General features: G+C 42.2%; 1 protein-coding gene across 1 annotated transcript in view; it reads left to right on the top strand.

Moving 5' to 3' along the window:
* The window catches only part of gli2a (GLI family zinc finger 2a), a 104,028-nt gene extending 89,493 nt beyond the window's left edge, over positions 1-14,535 (top strand). Inside the window, exons 10-14 of the mRNA XM_079562833.1 lie at positions 4,052-4,201; positions 8,636-8,800; positions 9,208-9,489; positions 10,832-11,192; positions 11,623-14,535. Of these exons, the coding sequence (XP_079418959.1) occupies positions 4,052-4,201; positions 8,636-8,800; positions 9,208-9,489; positions 10,832-11,192; positions 11,623-13,739 (3,075 nt within the window). The 3' untranslated portion in view covers positions 13,740-14,535. The remainder of the gene's footprint in view (positions 1-4,051; positions 4,202-8,635; positions 8,801-9,207; positions 9,490-10,831; positions 11,193-11,622) is intronic.
* The last annotated feature ends 3,823 nt before the right edge of the window (positions 14,536-18,358 follow it).

Genomic DNA, 18,358 nt, shown 5'->3' with positions numbered 1-18,358 from the left:
ATGTAATAACACATTTTCTAGTAACTAATGAACTAACTATTTATTAACAGTAGATAAATAGACCTCCAAAATAGTGCACAAACCTTGCTTTCCACTCTCATGTTTTGCCCCAAATCATTTTTCTTCGTAGTCCTGACGGAACCTCCCTGAACATATTTTCGGTTTGTCTCGCGCTTCTCACACTATCAGCAGAAACGCGCACCTGCGGCTTCACTTTCGAGTTCGGCTCTCCCAGTTGCACTCTCGTCTGACGAGCCCCCAAAATGCCTCCAATAGAGGCCACACACTTGTCTCGGTTCCTCCTCCCGGTCCCGCTCGACTCCAAGAAGGAGTGAAGGATTGCGGGCGCGGATGTCCCGTGGAAAGCGGGGGTGGTTCTGTTGGGCGTGTGGGTGTTTTTGCATGTGGTGGAACGATGGGCGCAATTAAGTCAGTAAATAACTAGAGCGAACACGTGTTTGCAAAAAAAAGACTGGTGATGGAAAATTACAGGCTCAGTGTCAAACTTTTTTTTCTCACAATAGAAAACACTTTTGCCCTTTATTGTGAAAGTAAAGAAAAGAATGGTTTTATGAGTATCAATCAAGAGTATTCGCGGATTCTCTGTAAGCAATGGCTTTGTTGTCTGAAAGTTGGAAATTGTGCTCATGTTTTTATGTACTTTGATGATTGGAATGTGCAAAAGGGTTTGTGAGAGCCAGAAACGAGTTGGGGCCGTTGATAACAAATACACTGCCAAAAAACAAAACGTCACACACTGTAATATTTGCTCGGACTGCCTTTTAGGGATGGGCGATACCACATTTTTTGGAATCGATACAATACCTATACTTTTGGAGTCATTTTTCTCGATACCGATACCGATACTTATACTGGTCATTTCATATGGGTGAATGTATTTCAATCAATATACATTTATAAAACTGGTTATTTTATATAATTAATAGTAAATTAAAGTTATATTACTTTAACTGGTTAATTAAACAATGTTAATGTGAAATTAAATACATTGACAAAGTTTAAAATTAATACTTTAATGACAAACAGAAACTAAACCAGAATGATATGGCTTGCTTAGTTCAATCCCCTGCTGTTGTGGAATGTTTTGGCTCAGAACAAAGATGTAAATAATCCTTTTATGTTTAAAATTGCTGCCACGCCTTCTTTTTGCATATGCAAATTAGTATCGATACTTTTTGCCCAATATCGATACTTAAAAAGTAGCCGTTTGGTATCGATATATTGATACTGTGGTATCGATCTGCCCATCCCTACTGCCTTTAGCTTTGATTACAGCGCCCATTCACAGTGGCATAGTTTCAGTGAACTTCTGCAATATCAAAAGATCCAGTGTTGCATTCATTTCTCACTAAGATCTTAGACTGATGATGGGAGAGTGTGACCACTGTGCAAAGCATTCTCCAAAACATCCCATTGATTGTCAATGGGGTTAAGTTCTGAACTCTGCTGTGGCCAATCCATGTGTGAAACTCCTTGAACCACTCTTTCATAATGTGAGCCCGATGAATCCTGGCATTGTCATCTTGGAATATACCTGTGCCATCAAGGAAGAAGAAATCTGTTGAAGGAATAACCCAGTCTTTCAGGATGTTCAGCATCTCATTCTTTGGGCACATAGTGTTGCTGATCATAGACTTGGGCCACAGCAGCAACCCCAGAACAGAACAGTTAGATTGAATCCAGGTGGACACTTTTTCTTTTCAGGCAGGCAGTGTGCATTGTTGTTTGAGAACAGGTGAAATCAGATACACTGCCTTTAAAGTGGACATACAGTATCAAGCAAATACTTGAGGTTTAAACCATGTCTTAACGTTGTTCCCTCGTCAAAGACAGACCTGGAGTAGTATTTCACTACATTCACACAGTTTGGAGTTAATCCTTGGACAAAGCTGTTAAATGTAGCTGTTTCTTCTTCTACAGTGTCAGCGCCTCGTTCTGTTCTTCCTGATTGCACTCGCGCCATTGTTCAAACCCCAAAACTGTCCTCTAGTCTACATTTTGAAAGTCCATAATTCAACACTATCGATTCTGAGCCGTTCTGCGCTTGAAAAGTGTTCATCACGGAGCTACTAGCCACGGCGTATGCAACCCAAAGTTATTTTATAGGAAAATAACTCCCAGCAAGAGGGGCCCCAGTCAAGATCTTTCCACCTGCATTTCATTGTTGCCATTTAATTCTTACAGAAACATTTTTTCAAATGATAAATGTAAAATATCAAGTGTATTTTAGGCTCCATATGCATGACATGTCCACTTTAATGTACTTACTACCATAGGCCTGAGCACTGGACTAATATATATGGTCATATTTTCTGGTGCAGTGACGAAATCTCTCTATGCAAACAATTTAATTTGGTCATAAAATAAATCATACACTACTCACTTGTGAATTGGACTGTGAATGAACCATTTAGTGATTCATTAAAACAGCAAGTGGACATTTTTTTGTGTAATCCTAAATATAGTACAATGAAAGTCCCCAGATTTCACCTGGTCTTTACCACCCAACCTCAAACCATGACGCAAACCCTCGTAAGGCACAAATAGACCCGCTTTGTTTTGGTTTAAGCATCTCTCAGGAACACGGTCACTCACTTCCTCCGCCGCCAAAAGCGTAGAGAATAGGCCGTAAACGTATAGATAGTGACTTTTTCCTGTCTCTTTCTGTGCTTCAGCGAGGAAGTCCACCTCATTCACACAGCCTGAACAAACAGACGGCGCTTTTAAAACGTATTTTCTGCTGTTGACTCGTGCGTAAAAACTGTCAGCCATAACGGATTGCTCCATCCGTCTCGCGCGCTGATGTAAAAGGAGCGACGTTCGGTGGGAAAAAAAGCAGGAATGTGCTGAGTCGTCCGATGAGTAAACAATTTCCCAGCTATTTTTGCAGCATGTGTTTTGAATTGGACATAAATCGATTGTTGTACTTCGCTCATCAGAAAGCGGTTCTCGTTTTGTGCTGTTACATTGTTGGGAGAAGCTTTTAGTCTTGAAATTTGTAATATAGTCAAGTTGGACCAGTCAATAATAGAGTCAACACGTGTTTGCTCAACTCAATATTGGGACTTTAGGCCACATTGTCAATAAGAATTTGTTCCTAATATTTCCCCTAATGAAATTAAGGAAATACATAATAAAAAACTCATTATTCAGACCATTATTTACTGCTGTTTTGGGGATATATGAAGTTTCTGACCATGTTTGGCCTTTACATAAACCGGTAGTTTTCTTAACATCAACCACCAAAAAAGAAATTGATGTACATATTTGAGTAAATATAATCTAAGTATAGTCTAGTTGTTGCATGGGTATTTCATATCCAAATTTCAGTGTATAAACAATATTGTTTTGAATGGTGTGAGGTAACTGAGATGACCTTGGGATGAGTGGATCTATTAGGGAGCTGCAATGTTCAAAAGTTTCATCTCATCTATATCTTAAATAATCATTAATCTATTTGACTTTTTTCCCCTTTCTTTTAAATGTAAATCTTTTATGATAGATACATTCAATAACAATCATCTGTAATCATGTTAATAACAATCATCATTATTATTGTGTACACTCTCATTGGCTCTGTTGCACGGAATGTTTTTGGCTAACTTCCTGTTGGCCAGTGTGGGGTAAAGTCTACTTCCTGTCCACATTTTTACGTGAATTAAAGTTAAATAAATAAATAAATAAATATGAGGATGAGTTTGTTTCATAAAAAAGATTTCAGACATATTTTAACGTTTGTTAGCGTTAAATTAATGTTAGCCTTTAGCTTCAATGATAAAACAGCTACAGTTATAAACAGTGTCCTCAGGTGAAGTATTTACATCCTGAGTAAAGTTTTTTTAACATGTAATTATCAAACGACTGCTTGTTTACTACATAGCCTACTGTTTGAATATGTAACAAAACATGGCTAACTCTCCATAGGAATAACACAGACAGTGTTAGCCTTGCACGTTAGCATCATGTTTTTATGAAGCATTCTTTTCTCATTATACTTCTTGTAAATGCAAATCTCTTTTTCTATCACCAGCACATCAACAACGACCACATCCACGGGGAGAAGAAGGAGTTCGTGTGCCGCTGGGAGGAGTGCTCCCGGGAGCAGAAGCCCTTCAAGGCGCAGTACATGCTGGTGGTCCACATGAGGAGGCACACGGGGGAGAAGCCGCACAAGTGCACGGTAAGGCGGCGGATAAACCGGACCATCTTGTCTTAAACAACAGGAATAAACTGCATATGAAGGTCTTCAGGGCTCGCACCGTGGAGCGTGCATTCCCATAATACAGTCGTAACTCCAAACAGGTGGAGGGGCATCAACATCCGCGCTGTGTTTGTTGTCGAGGTTACAGTTGTTGCACATGCGGGTCAGCTCAGGACAGTGTGAAGTTCACGCGGGGAATCCAGGTTTTTGGAATTATATGAGCCGTATCAACAGTTGTTAAAAAAAAAAAAGTGAGGGGAAAATGGATGAAATGGAAATATGCAAAAATACGTAGCGATAAGTAAATGATCATAAGTCTTATCCATGTAATAAACAAGCACAATGACCTAAAAAGCAGAAGAAGTGAAAACGTTATCTTCTCCGGCACCCACAAACGACAGCGCTCTCGGTCAGTTTGACATTCTCTTTGACGCTGATAACCTTTCCCTTCTCACACAGGCCTTGAGCTCTTCTCATTCCAGCTGATATTGCAAGTCTGCACCACAAACACGCCCTTCATTTTAAGTTTCACATAGAAGTGATGTTGTTTTCTCTATTTATAACTTAGTTTGGTTGCCAAATACCTGCTATACATATTCTTCATTGTTTTACACGAGTGAAGTGGCAATTTGACGAAGAAAAGTTGGTAGAAGTTTAAACCTTTATGTTCTAAACACTTAAGAACAGTTTTGCTTGATTTCATTACTTGAGTAAAAGTACAGATACTACGTTGGAAACTTCTTACGTATTCCAAGTAAAACGTACAAATCAGTTTAAGTGAGTGGTAGGAATAACTTTGCATTTTCAAAAACTGTGCTCCCCTTCAATACTTGTACGGCAACACAATGGGGACAAACCTCCGTCCTTGTGGGGAGCTAAAGGCATTGACATTGCACCTGCGCATCGTCACCTGTTGTTCCGGAGTGCACATTTTAAGGCTTTTAAAGTGGACATTGGCAAATTTATAGAAGAAGTATTGGAGTAGAAAGTAGTATATTTCTCTTTCAAATGTCGTGGAGTGAAAGTAATAAGTTCTCAATACAAGTACAGATTCTCAAAAACTCCGCCCAAGTGCAGTTCTTAAAGTGCATATGACACATTAGACACATATTTTGCTAAAACATAGTTAAAGCAATAATATTTAAGATTTTGCTTAAAAAATGTTGCTTTCTTTAGTTTGACCATTTATGTGATGTTTATTGTTTCACTTGCTTATTGGACACTGACAGGAAGTGACATAAATAGAGGCAAACATTTTAAGCTGTTGCCGTGCCAACCATGTTACGTCAATAGAAAATGAGTAAAAATGCTATAGAACTTCACCTGTCATATGTACTTTAAGTTCATTTACTTCGTTATCGACCACCGTAGTATAGGAAGGTTGTACGCCCACAGTAATTGAAATTCTACCAATCCATACACAAAAAACGTCACAAAAAATGGCAAACCATGGAAAATGTTGTACAAATTTTGGCAAGATCTTTCCAAAACTATGTTCTAATAATGCCCTTCAAGTCTAAATGTGTTGACTAGTGCAACTTTATTTACTTTTGACTATAAATGAGAATTTCTCTGCTTGAATAAAACTTCACTGACGAAACTTTCCAAATCAAGCCTCCAATATTTCCAAAGTTAACTCTTCAATGATAGCTCCTTCCATCCATCTGAGCAGCCTCCTCCCTTTGCCGCCGTATAAGCTAATCAGACACATGTTTGAGAATTCTTTGTGGTGATTTTTTCTGTGTTGATAAGTCATGGGGGGCTCGTCCGCGGCCGAGTGAAGATCACATCGCGCGGCCTGTTTTCGCGTCTTCAAAGCGGGCGTCTGTGCTCTTATGAATGCATTAAACGGACGACTTGTGAAGGCCATAGAAAGGGGCTGATTGACAGCGTGGGCGTGTAATTAAAATCTGCAGACAGGCAAGAGGGCCATGGGTCCTTATTAGGGCCAAGGCTGAACACTCACTACCCTAAGTCCCACGTGCAGTTCTTCATAACCTCATAACTTTGACTTCGCTTGAGTAACTTTGAAGAAATGTTACTTCTATGTTAGTTTCATGTTCATCGTAGCTTGGGCTGCTCAGTATATCAACAAATTATAATTAGCACAGTATTATCCGATGCAGTATCCATATCGCCAGAATCCACAATAGAATGCAAAATCACTGAGGTCCTCAATCTGAATGAAGTGGGCACATCTTTTGCTAATTGGGGGTGAAACCTTAAAGTATGGTTACTTAAAAATGTTCAAGGATAGTTTTAGTTTTAGTTTTACACATTTAGTTCAATTTTAGATTGTTTTTGGTCCTGACTTAATGGGTTTTAAGTCTTAGTTTTGACACAGGAGTTGAAAATATCTCACAATCTGAAACTTACTTAAGTTTGTTTCTCCCAAATTCACTGTAAAATCTTGTGTTTAAAGGGACTAGATGCAAGTTGGCCAATTTATGCTCACTACTGTCACCTCAGGTCTTACGCGCAAGAGCAGGTTCTATATTAAGCTCGTGCATGACAACAACTTGTTGAGTGACAGTGCAGGATTTTAGAGGCAGTTGTGAATAGGTTGAGCTCATTCTACACAGGACATGCTGGAACATGTAGGGGGATGAAAATACTTTTTTTTTTTTACTCCATTTGGTCCCTTTAAGTTATACAGTATACATACAAGAATTTTAATTTTCATAACATTCAAGACAGTTCAGTGCTTAAAGGCACTATACCTGATTTTTTTTTTATTGGAATTAAATTTGTTTTGTCCTCCTTTTGAATATTGTAAACTCATTCATGGGGGAAAACATTTGCATCTAATTATACAGCATTTGCATCAATTTCATTAAGTTCCGGGCTAGTTTTCTGGCATTTCTGTAACAGTGACCCTGAAAAGTGATCCTGCAAGTTGTGAAATGTGCCAATAAACTCGTCCCTGCGAAGAACTGTGATACTGCAAATATGTTCGGAAAGTTAGGAATGGGTTTGGACACAACTACCATTTTTATTTAGTGTCTTCCTCTTTAGTTATGTATAATCAGTTCTAGGCCTTTAAGGTTCAGGGTTTCTTGCTATTTGCGGAACTTTCTTTTTTATTATAGCCTTTGAAACGTCACAAACTCTGGCTGAATTGGACCCTTTTTCCTCTTTACTTTACAAGTTTTAAAGCAGTACTTGGATGAACAAGTTTTTCTCATCTACAATCCATCGCTCTCCTCGTTAACCCTCTCCTTAGTCGTATGTTTTGATGTGAAATCTTCTGAGACTTTACAAACAATTTTCGTCCCGACTTTGATTTCATGCCGTTTTCAAAGCGCTCACGACGGCAGCTCAGAAGGAAAACCAAATTACAGCCCGCGCCGTACAACAGAAACAAAGGGCTAAACACAGACTGCTATTGTCTCTGCTAAAGCCCCACATTTTAGTTTAGTTATTTCAGATAATGGGCCCCTTTTTACCCGTGTGTTTGGCTTTGTGTGGCACGGCACAGTAGGCGGGCACCGGGCCAAGGCTAGATTACGTTTATGAAAGACTGTCGCCAAATGCAGAGCTGGACCAAAACAGAGTAATGTGTCATTCGGTTTGTTTACAGGTTCAGATGATATCACAAGATGAGTGTGGCCTGTTTAATCACGAGGGGAACAGGCAAAAATTGGTAGAAAAGATACTTATTTATGAAGATTTTAACATTCTATATTGTTTAAATGGTTATTTAATAGGTTTTAGAGTATAGTTTATCTAATTTAAGTTTACCTTTTCTATTTTTGCTGACAAGTTGACTCCAGCAGTTACAGTTCTCACATGACCAAATTCTAATCAAAATAAGGTCCTAAGCTGAAATTGTTGCATAATAGGACAATCAAGGCTTGCTACCATAGTTTGAGAGTAATTTGTAGTTCACATAATGTTAAAATGGTGTTATTTCCTTTAAAATAGTAAATTGATCATTTTAAAGGTGCATTATGTAACTTTTCATGGAACAAAAACGTTGATATTTGTGCGTATTTGACCTTGTAGTGACTCATGGCGCCTTTACTTTCCATCACGGTGGTCTGTAGGACATTCCGGGATCAATTGTTTTGTAGGTTTTCTTGCAGCAGTGACAACCTTCCAAACAATTGATCCTGGAGCATCCTAGAGGCCACCGTGATGGAAAGTAAAGGTGCCATGGGTCACTACAAGGCCAAATACGCACAAATATCAACCTTTGTTTTCGAATAAAAAGTTACATAATGCATCTTTAAATACTAACATTGCCACAGTAGCAAGTACAGAAGAAAAACACCAACAGCAAAGAACAGAACTAGCCATGTAGCCAATAGCATCGTTCTCGTCTTTGCTTTCGTTGAGCTGCTGGAATCACATAGAAACGACAACCCACTGATCAAACAGTGTAATGTACTGACCGTCTGTGTCTCGTTGCAGTTTGAGGGCTGCGCCAAAGCGTACTCTCGGCTGGAGAACCTGAAGACCCACCTGAGGTCCCACACCGGAGAGAAGCCCTACGTCTGCGAGCACGAGGGCTGCAACAAGGCCTTCTCCAACGCCTCGGACCGAGCCAAGCACCAGAACCGCACGCACTCCAACGAGGTACTTAAATTCAGCCTGGAGAGATTCACACAGGAAAATGAGGAAATATCTTACATAAACTTTAAGACTCGGGCAGGTAGACATGTCAACGATGCAATGAAAGGAGAGCACGATGGGTAGAAAATGGTTAATACTTACTTAATATCCATATAAAGTCAAATCAGCAGGGGTGTCGCTAGATCTGTGGGGCCCAAGGAAAATGCAGGTTGGGGGCCCATTATTTTCCAAAATTCAATGAAATACTTAAATGATTCACGAACGTGTCTCAGTCTGTTCATCTTAATAGCAAAAAATAGCTCCAGTGTTACAAAGTTTTGAGAGGCCCCATATTAGATATGGGCCCTGAGGTTTATCTGCTCACAGCTAGAAAAAACCTTTCTAACTATATTATTTTTATTGTATTTTAGAAACCGTATGTATGTAAAATTCCTGGATGCACCAAGCGATACACGGACCCCAGCTCTCTCAGGAAGCACGTGAAGACGGTGCACGGACCGGAGGCGCATGTGACCAAGAAACAGCGCAGTGACGTCCCCCCGAGACAGCAGCCTCCGAAAGGCAACGGAGAGAACGACGTCAACTCCAAACACGGGTCCAGGGGCGGAGACGGGAAAGCGGACGGCAGCATCACCTCTAGAGGCGTGGAGGACTGCCTGCAAGTCAAGTCCATCAAGACCGAGAATTCGATGGTGAGGGCTTGAATGAATGTTTGGCTAACCTTTGGATTTTTGTATATTATACACAAAAAATAACTTGCAGCATGAGTTGAAAAATTATCATTATAAAATATTGAAAGTAATAGCTATGGAATGGAGAAAGTGTGAACAAAAACGGCAATAGGGTCACTGTGATGAAAACGATTGAGGGGGAAATGTTATTGGAATTGACAGTGTTTTCAGTATTTTTATAATACTTTAACAGGTGTTTGATCTCTGATGTGTGTAATGATCTATCAAATCATCTTGTGGGCCAGAGGTTTGATGCTAGAGGGCGATATTTTGAAGCCGTGTGGCCGGGCCTGACGTTGCCTGCCCCTGGTATAGCCTGGACTAGATAAATAGACAATGATATGCTGTGTTTCTGCTTTAGGACTACTAACACTTTCATTAAGCTAATCACATCCTTCTAACTTACCTCAAACCTGCTGCTATCTTTCCTATTACTCTCCTATTGGGCAGACATCATTCAGGTGAGCTCCTGGTACCTCTTTACAATTCTCTGCATGAAAACCCTCCACTTGTGCCCTCATTATGACTTTTTGCATGCCTTTTCTTTCTTTTTTTGCCCACCATCTTAGACCGTTCTTTTTTTTTTTTTTTCTTCCCACACTGGCAGTAGCCTTTGCTGTCGGCCGATGATAAAAGTCATTGTCACATTAATATTTAAGGGCCGAGACTGTTTTAGCTGCTGTGCTGATTCCGCCCAACAAATCGCTGCCAACGTCAAGCTGTGATCAAGTTTTTAGCGTAGCCAGTTTGAATTAGCCTTGTAGCTTACAGAGCTCATCCATTATCCACTTGTTTTCTTGTTGTTAATAAATCAAACCCATGTATAATACATGTGATTATGGCCTACATTAGATATTACAAAACACCATCACAGTCGGAATAATAAAACTGCTAATTATTTAGTCGTAAAGCAGCACACAAAAGGATTTCTGTGCTGAGCCCTGTAACTTTGATGTTTTAGCAATCCGTATATTAATATTTCCTGCTTCCCGATTTAGCAAATTAAGGCACAACGTAAAATATTTGCTCTTCTTTCATCATAAAAATGTTTGCTTTGTAGACCATACCAAGCAATGCCTATATGTTTACAAATAGAGCAGCATGAATCTGACAAAACTCATCCAGTCACACTACAAAACATGCATATTCAATTCAAGCCCACCGAAAGCAATTCTTTTCATTGTCATTTTCTAAACTCCATCATTTTTGTATCCAGCATCGACAATGTTTTATGTTTTGTTGCATCAGCATCTGTTTTAAATTCTTGAGACCAATCTAATCTGAGCGTTCCCCCCCTCCGCAGACGTATCAGTCCAGTCCTGGCGGCCACTCGTCATGTAGCAGTGAGCCATCGCCTCTCAGCAGCACCAACAACAATGACAGTGGAGTAGAGATGGCCATGCACAGCGGGGGCAGCTTCGGGGACCTGAGCGCGCAAGACGAGTGCCCCATGATCGACTCCACCGTCCAGGCCGGGGGGCAGCACGCCGGGGTGGGGCTACAACTGAGAAAGGCAATGCCCCACGGTTCGGTTACCATCAAACTGGAGAATATCAAAAAGGAACGCTTGAAGACCGTGAGGGACTCCTGCCCCTGGAGTAACTCTGCACCACAGCCACCGCAGGGCCAGCACAACACCAAGCTGCCACCCATACCTGCTGTTGGTAAGTGGGACAATGTTAAACGCTGATTTGAATGTCAAATGGTGTTGCCAAAACGAATGAATTGAGCGGCCATATTTTAGGCTTTGTACACATTCACTCCTAGTCCGGATGATAAGTTAAAACAAACAAATATAACTATTACAAATATGGTACATGAACGCAGATGAGGTAGATCTTTTAAATCAATTTTAGCTTTCTAAATTCATCCACTATGCTTTTAAGACACAACAACAATTGTACTTTACTCCAAATTCCAAGACTGAGCTGGTACTGACACAGGATTGGCATGACAGGTTCAAATAAAAACCTCATTGATAAAAGAGATAGACCATATTTCAGAAAGCACAGCCCCATAAACTCCATATACTCTAAGTTTTACTGAAAAAACTGAGCAAACGTCCTTCTAACCATGTATTAAATTGTGTTCCAGGTTCCTTGCTGGAGAATTCCAACCTCATAAACAACCTCAGTGGCCAGTACCTGGGACAGCGCCTCAATGATCCATCGTCCTGCGAGGTGACCCTTCTGAACCAGCTGAACGAGCGTCGGGACAGCACCACCAGCACCCTGAGCTCGGCCTACCTCAGCCGCCGCTCCTCCGGGATATCCCCCTGCTACTCCAGCCGCCGCTCCAGTGAAACCTCCCATTTCGGAGTCAACCGCCACAACAACACCAGCTCCGCTGACTCTTACGACCCTATCTCAACAGACCTCTCCCGGCGATCCAGCGAAGCCAGTCACTGCGGTGGAGGTACGGGCAATGGAGGACTTCCGAGCTTGCTAAGTCTCACCCCGGCGCAGCACTACCGCCTCAAAGCTAAATATGCGGCTGCTGTCGGAGGAGCTCCGCCCACGCCGCTGCCAAACATGGACAGAATGAGCCTGAGAACCCGCATGGCGCTTTATAACGACTCCCAAGAAGGCCAGTCGATGTTCCACCAAGCGCCTTCTGGAACGGTCTCGCGAAGGTGCAGTGACATTGGGTACGGCTACCAGAGCATGATGCCTCACGAAGTTCCCTCCAGCCTCCCGCGAAGAGCCAGCGACCCTGTCCGCCGTCCTGCTGGAGATATGCAGTCGTACCCCAGAGTTCAACGCTACAACAGCATGAACAATGTCAACCCGATGAGTATTCAAGAACGACATCAAAGTTTGGCTCATCAAGGCTACACGCGCTCCGATGGCAGCCTCCAAAGATATCCGTTTGCGCCCCGGCCACCCAGCATCTCCGAGAACGTTGTCATGGAGAACATGGCAGTGGACGGGATGGAGCACAGCGGAGAAGATGACATTGTGCTTCCAGATGATATGGTTCAATACCTCAGGTCGCAAAACTCGGGTCAAAATTCCAGCTACCACGCCAATAACCATTCTCAGGGCTACCAAGCCAGCATGCCCCCTCCTCCTGCATCTCATTACCCCCAGAGGAGGATGGCTATGGTGGACACGGACATGCAATCGTGCCATATCGCGAATTCCCAACAGCCGCTTCCTCACAGTATGAACAAAAACAACATGCCTGTGCAGTGGAACGAAGTGAGCTCTGGGACCGTGGATATGACGGACAAGCTAGCAAAGCAGCAGCACGCGCCGCTCAGGGGGAACCTTGCTGTTGTCCAGCAAAGGCACAACTTCGGCCCCTTCCAGGCAGGGCACGGGTTGGGCAGTAACCAGCAGGTGGCGCCGATGAGCCAGAACATGCCCATGCAGGGGGGGTATGCGAACCAGAACCAGAGGCATGTGGGCCAACAGCAACAGCGACAGTCCAGCAACGCAAACCTTGGCGAGCAAATGAGTCCCCAGCAAGGGTTTGGCCAGGAAACTATTCCGATATCGGGCAGCACTAGCATGAGAGGGAACAGGAATGGGATGGAACCGCCAAGTTACCGGGCAAGGACAGATGGTTATGCTCACGCGAACCAAGCAGACGGTTACAATGGCGTCCCACAACAGCCCGCTATTAACGGCGGGAGAGTCTTGATGCAGCCTCGACCTCCTGCAGAGCCCAGGACAAGGCACGCGGGATCTTTGGCAAACCGGATTCCCAAGATGGAAATGAGCCCCTGTCGAGCAAAGGACAACTCTGAAGCGAGCCCAAAAAGGCCAAGCGGTTCCGCGGTCCATAATTCGGAAAACGTCTTCTACACGGGACAGATCCACGTGTTCGAGCCGCCGAGTTTCGACGCCCCGATGTCCCCGCAAGCCCCGGTCAACAACGCGAGCGGCCCGGCTAACATGGCTTCCCCCGGCGTCAACCAGGTATCGAGCAGCACCGCGGACTCGTCGACCAACGGGACGGCCGAGCACGCACAGATTGACTTTGACACCATGCTGGACGACGGCGACCACTCCAGCCTCATGTCGGGCACCCTCAGTCCGGGCCTCCTGCAGAGCCTTTCCCAGAATTCCTCGCGGCTCACGACCCCCCGGAACTCGGTGACCCTGGCGTCCGTGCCGGCGGGGATCGGTAACATGGCCATAGGAGACATGAACTCCATGCTCACGGCGCTGGCGGAGGAGAGCAAGTTCCTCAACATGATCAGCTGAGAGCAATCGCAGACCTCATGGTTCCATCCAGTCTTACATCAGGATTGTACGAATTTTAAGCACTGACTGAATATTTGTGAAACCTTTTTGATATTGTCCATAGAATTATGCCTATATTGTAATACGTGCTTCATATGCTATGTTACCGTGAAAAGTTATAGTCGCTAGAATTAAACAACTTCTTCAGTATCGTTTGCTAAAAAAAAAAAGAAAAGCCATACTCCAAATACATGATAACCAGGGATGTGTAGAAAGTTCTGTTGATTCCCATTCAGTATTTGCCCAAGTGGCAACCATTTATAAAGTGGTAAACTGAAAACATTTCACAATGTGCCTTGCTTAGGTCGTCAAGGTTGAACAAAAAAAAAAAACAATGACCAGGAAATGGACAAATGTAGATAACAGATATTTTCTCATGAAGACTTAAGTGTATGGTACTGAGTTTAAATTATATTTGATTTACTGTGTGATGTTTAAACTATGGCTGTCAGTGCTGAACAGTAGACCTGTTACATATTGTACTGTGTATGATATGCTTAAGGGTGTTTGTCCAATGGAGTTGGCTGCGTTACTTACGGTCAAACCAGAGAATGTGAAAGGGGCTGTTGCATATCATATATTGCTTGTCCCAAAATAGCATTTTAATAAGAAAGAATTGTAACTGTCATTGTTGCAGTTAATGTGCACTTAATAGTGTCAAACGATGCCATGATTACAGTTGTCAACTGTATAATATTGGTGACTAATTCGTATCATGTAATGTGGCTCTATTAGATATTTGCATTCAGCTGCACAGACATTTGATCTTCTTAGAAACACAGCAGTGAACACATTTGTTATTTGGAGACAACAGATGTAAAATAGCAGTTTTGCTATGATCGAGCTCATGTACAATTTGTAAAATTGTTCATTATACGCGGTCTTCCAACCAACCAAATGAATAAAAACACCAAAACATAATAGTTATAAAATTAGACATCTGTAAATTGGTCCAATACACATTATAACAGTCTTCATGTAGTGGAGAATTAGTCAAGGCCCTGCTGGTCAGACAGCTCTATTGGGTCATGCTATACCTCTGCATGGTATACATGAGATCCATGTAATGAATTATGCATGGCATATGCATAGACCCATTGGACTGTACATGTGTCTCTTTTTCTTCTAATTTGCTTGTGTGTTTTTACATTTGGAGTCAAATGTCTATTGTACTAAGTCATCTTTCTTAAAGTGCCTATTTATGGAATACTGAGCTTCTTAAAGGCAGACGCCGCCTGTGATTAAATGTAGAGTTTTCGAACCATAGCCCTGACAGCCCTAGTTTAAACACGTGGTTGTACAGCATTATGCTCCACTGACATTAAGTGCTTTTTGATCACGGCCTGAGCTCCCTGGAGCTGGCAGCGTCGAATCCCATCCCGTGCTCTGCCCTCTGGATCAGAGGAGCTCCGTCCTCTGTGGTCTCATCTCACCCGGGCAAACACGGAGGAGGACATCACATCCAACCTTGCATGAGAGGAAATGCTTTCTCTAAAAGAATATACAAGTACTTCTGTGTGTGTTCTCGGGATCTAATTACCACATCCCCACTCCCTCACCCCTTTTCGCCCAGTCTCCCTGCCTCCCCTGGGCACCCCGCGGGTCCACCAGGAAGTGACTTTGATTTCGGACAGGATCCTGACGACAAGCCCCCTCAGATTTCTTCCCGTTTGATGAATTTCTAAGTAGCCTTTTAAACGTGTTTGTATGTAAGCTACCATCCACTTTTACTACGTGTGGCGTTGTGTGACTGTGTACATAGCTTTTGTACATTTCAAATAAACTATCCCCATTTTTTTTCTTTTAAATCCCCTGCTTGTGTTGTGTTTTTTTTTAGTTCACGGGGCGTATTAGAGTAGACTGTCAGTTTGAGGGGAGAGCGGGGTAATGAGCTGAGCTAAAATTATATATCAATGAAATGAACACATTTGCCATTAATTTAGGCTGTTGCTCAGCTATGGAAATGATTAGCATGTCTTCAGGACAAAGGGCAATAAAAATATGATTGTTCTTAAAAAAGTGGTGTCTCAGGGCGATCAAAACCAGCTAGTAGCCTACACAGGGGTCAGAACATGGACCCATAATCAGAACTAGCTAGTACACAGTGTGGGGCCCAGAACAGAACCATCAGAACCAGTTAGAAGAGCCTGGGACTCAGGACACAGGCTAGACCCACCTGGATTATTGTCTCACCATTTTAGAAAAAAAAACATCTCTAGTGATTCAGGCTAATCTTTAACTAGCATCAAGCACATGGGTTTACATGTTGGAAGTTCATCAACATGTGTGATATAAGTTTTTCTACTTGAAGCAACACTTGATAACGTTCTCAGCAAGAAAATGTACTTTTAAATGCGATAAACACATTTCTTTGGGGGGAAAAAAACATACATAACACAGCACCAGCACCAACCTCTCCCACCTGGCAAGTGTGGAATGGGAGGGGCTTGAAAATATAATGGTCACATGACCACATTTGTGTTCTATTGCCTAAATACAGGGGGTGTCTCACATTTCCCGCTGTCCAACATTACCCCGTTCCCCCCTACATGAAAGAAGGGATGATGCTTTAATGGATTTGTTATACTACTCATTTTTTACCAACTTGCAGGCCTGAGGAGAGGCGTTGGTAAAACTAAAATTGTACATAATTGTTCGCACTTTACGGCCTTAAATGTTCATCCTAAAAATATTTAACGATCGAAAATTAGTCTTACATCACTTTATAGTTGAAATTGTCTTGTACAAATGTTATAATTTGTGGCCTGATTGAAAGGCGGAGCTGCAGCTTGTAGCTAGGCTAACCTTCAGCATGTTAGAATCTGAATACTGCCCGTCATAACAGACTCGGACGCTAGTTGTGAAAGACATTACTTTGTCAAAATAGCACATTCTCATGCTTAGCTGAGGTATAAGTGCCGGGAATTCGTGCAGCCATGAATTAAACCCACAAACACAACAAAGGATGCATGTTTTTAAGGCAGTTATTTTTCACCATTACCATCATTCCCCCGAAATTAATTTTGTTTTGTTTGAGAAAAATGTTACGCAGTGTGGCATTATCTAGGACACAATACAGTCCAGTCATTATTATTTATTGACATTTACCATTAAATTTAATTTTATGCACCCAAGCTATTATAATGCAATCAATATTTCAAAAACTACCCTGAGCGGAGATGTTTCAATTGTGATACTGCCATGAGCCCCCACTGGACACGGATGAATATCTAAACAATCTTTATTATAGTTAACATACACATCCACAGCTCCAGCATTAAATATCCATATACACATCTGTACATATATATGCATAATCCTTGCCTCAGGCCCTATTTAGGCTTGAGGCCTGAGGCTCCGGCCTTCTATGCCACCCCCAATACAACAGCATGCAGTAAAAAGTATATTTACATGTGATGCTAATATGTTTGTGTGTGTGTAACTTATAGGCAACTTCATTGTCAATTTGCACAAACACAGAGGAATCATTCTGAAATTCTTGCTGAACCTTTAAAGCCCGGCGGTTCAATCCCATTTTTGGGCAGTGCATACATCCAGAGGCAGGGTGTGTGTGTGAGTGGTTGGTGGTGGTCGGAGGGGCCGATGGCGCAGATTGGTAGCCTCGCTTCCCCCAGTCTACCCCAGGGCAGCTGTGGCTACAATAGTTGTCTACCACCAACAAGCATGGAGTGAATGAATAACGAGTACAGTGTAGAGCTTTGAGAAACTTGGTACAGGCTTGTAAAGCCAAACAGTAAAACAGCAAAGTGCATTCAGTTGGTGGGACCAACACATCCACAGAATTTCCTTGCTGCAAAAAGGTTAGTTCTTATCGTGTGGCAATACATTTTTCTGGCTTTAACTCCATAAACTAAAGTACCATTTAAGGTCACAATGTATAAATCGAGTCCATCCACCAATTTTTTCCCACTTTATCCAGGTTTCGGGGGCAGCAGTTTGAGCAGAGATGTCCGGACATTCCTGTCCATGTACCACTTGAATCCCACTTTTCTGGGAGAATCCTGAGGCGTTTCCAGGACATACATTTTGTTCACTTTGCTCTGTTCTGTTAATTTAGCTTTAGTTTGGGGTCACTTACAAATGTCCTTATTTTTGAAAGAAAAGCACAGATTTTTTTTTTAATGAGGATAACATTAAAGGAACTACTCACTACTGCCACCTTTTTGAGTGACAGTGCAGAATTTTAGAGGCAGTTGTGGTGAACAGGTCTGGGCTCATTCTACACATTAGGACATGGCTGGAACGTGTAGGGAGTAGAAAATATTTGTTTTTTAATTTTTTTAAACTCCCTATAGTCCCTTTAAATGAATCAGAAATATAGTCTAGACATTGTTAATGTTGTGAATGCCTATTCTAGCTGGAAGCAGGTGATTTTTAATGGAACATCTACATAGGTGTGCAGTGATGCATTTCTAGCAACCATCGCTCCAGTGCTCTAACGGTACATTGTGTTAGCTAATGGTGTTAAAGGGTAATTGATGATAGGAAAACCCTCCTGCAATTATGCTAGCACTGCTGAAAACTGTTTAGAGAAGCTATAGAACTGGCCAAGGTGACCC

The sequence above is a fragment of the Gobius niger genome (genome assembly GCF_951799975.1).
Source record: "Gobius niger genome assembly, chromosome: 9".
Taxonomy (NCBI): domain Eukaryota; kingdom Metazoa; phylum Chordata; class Actinopteri; order Gobiiformes; family Gobiidae; genus Gobius; species Gobius niger.
Note: the sequence above shows the minus strand (reverse complement) of the source record. Positions and strands in the feature narration are given on the sequence as shown.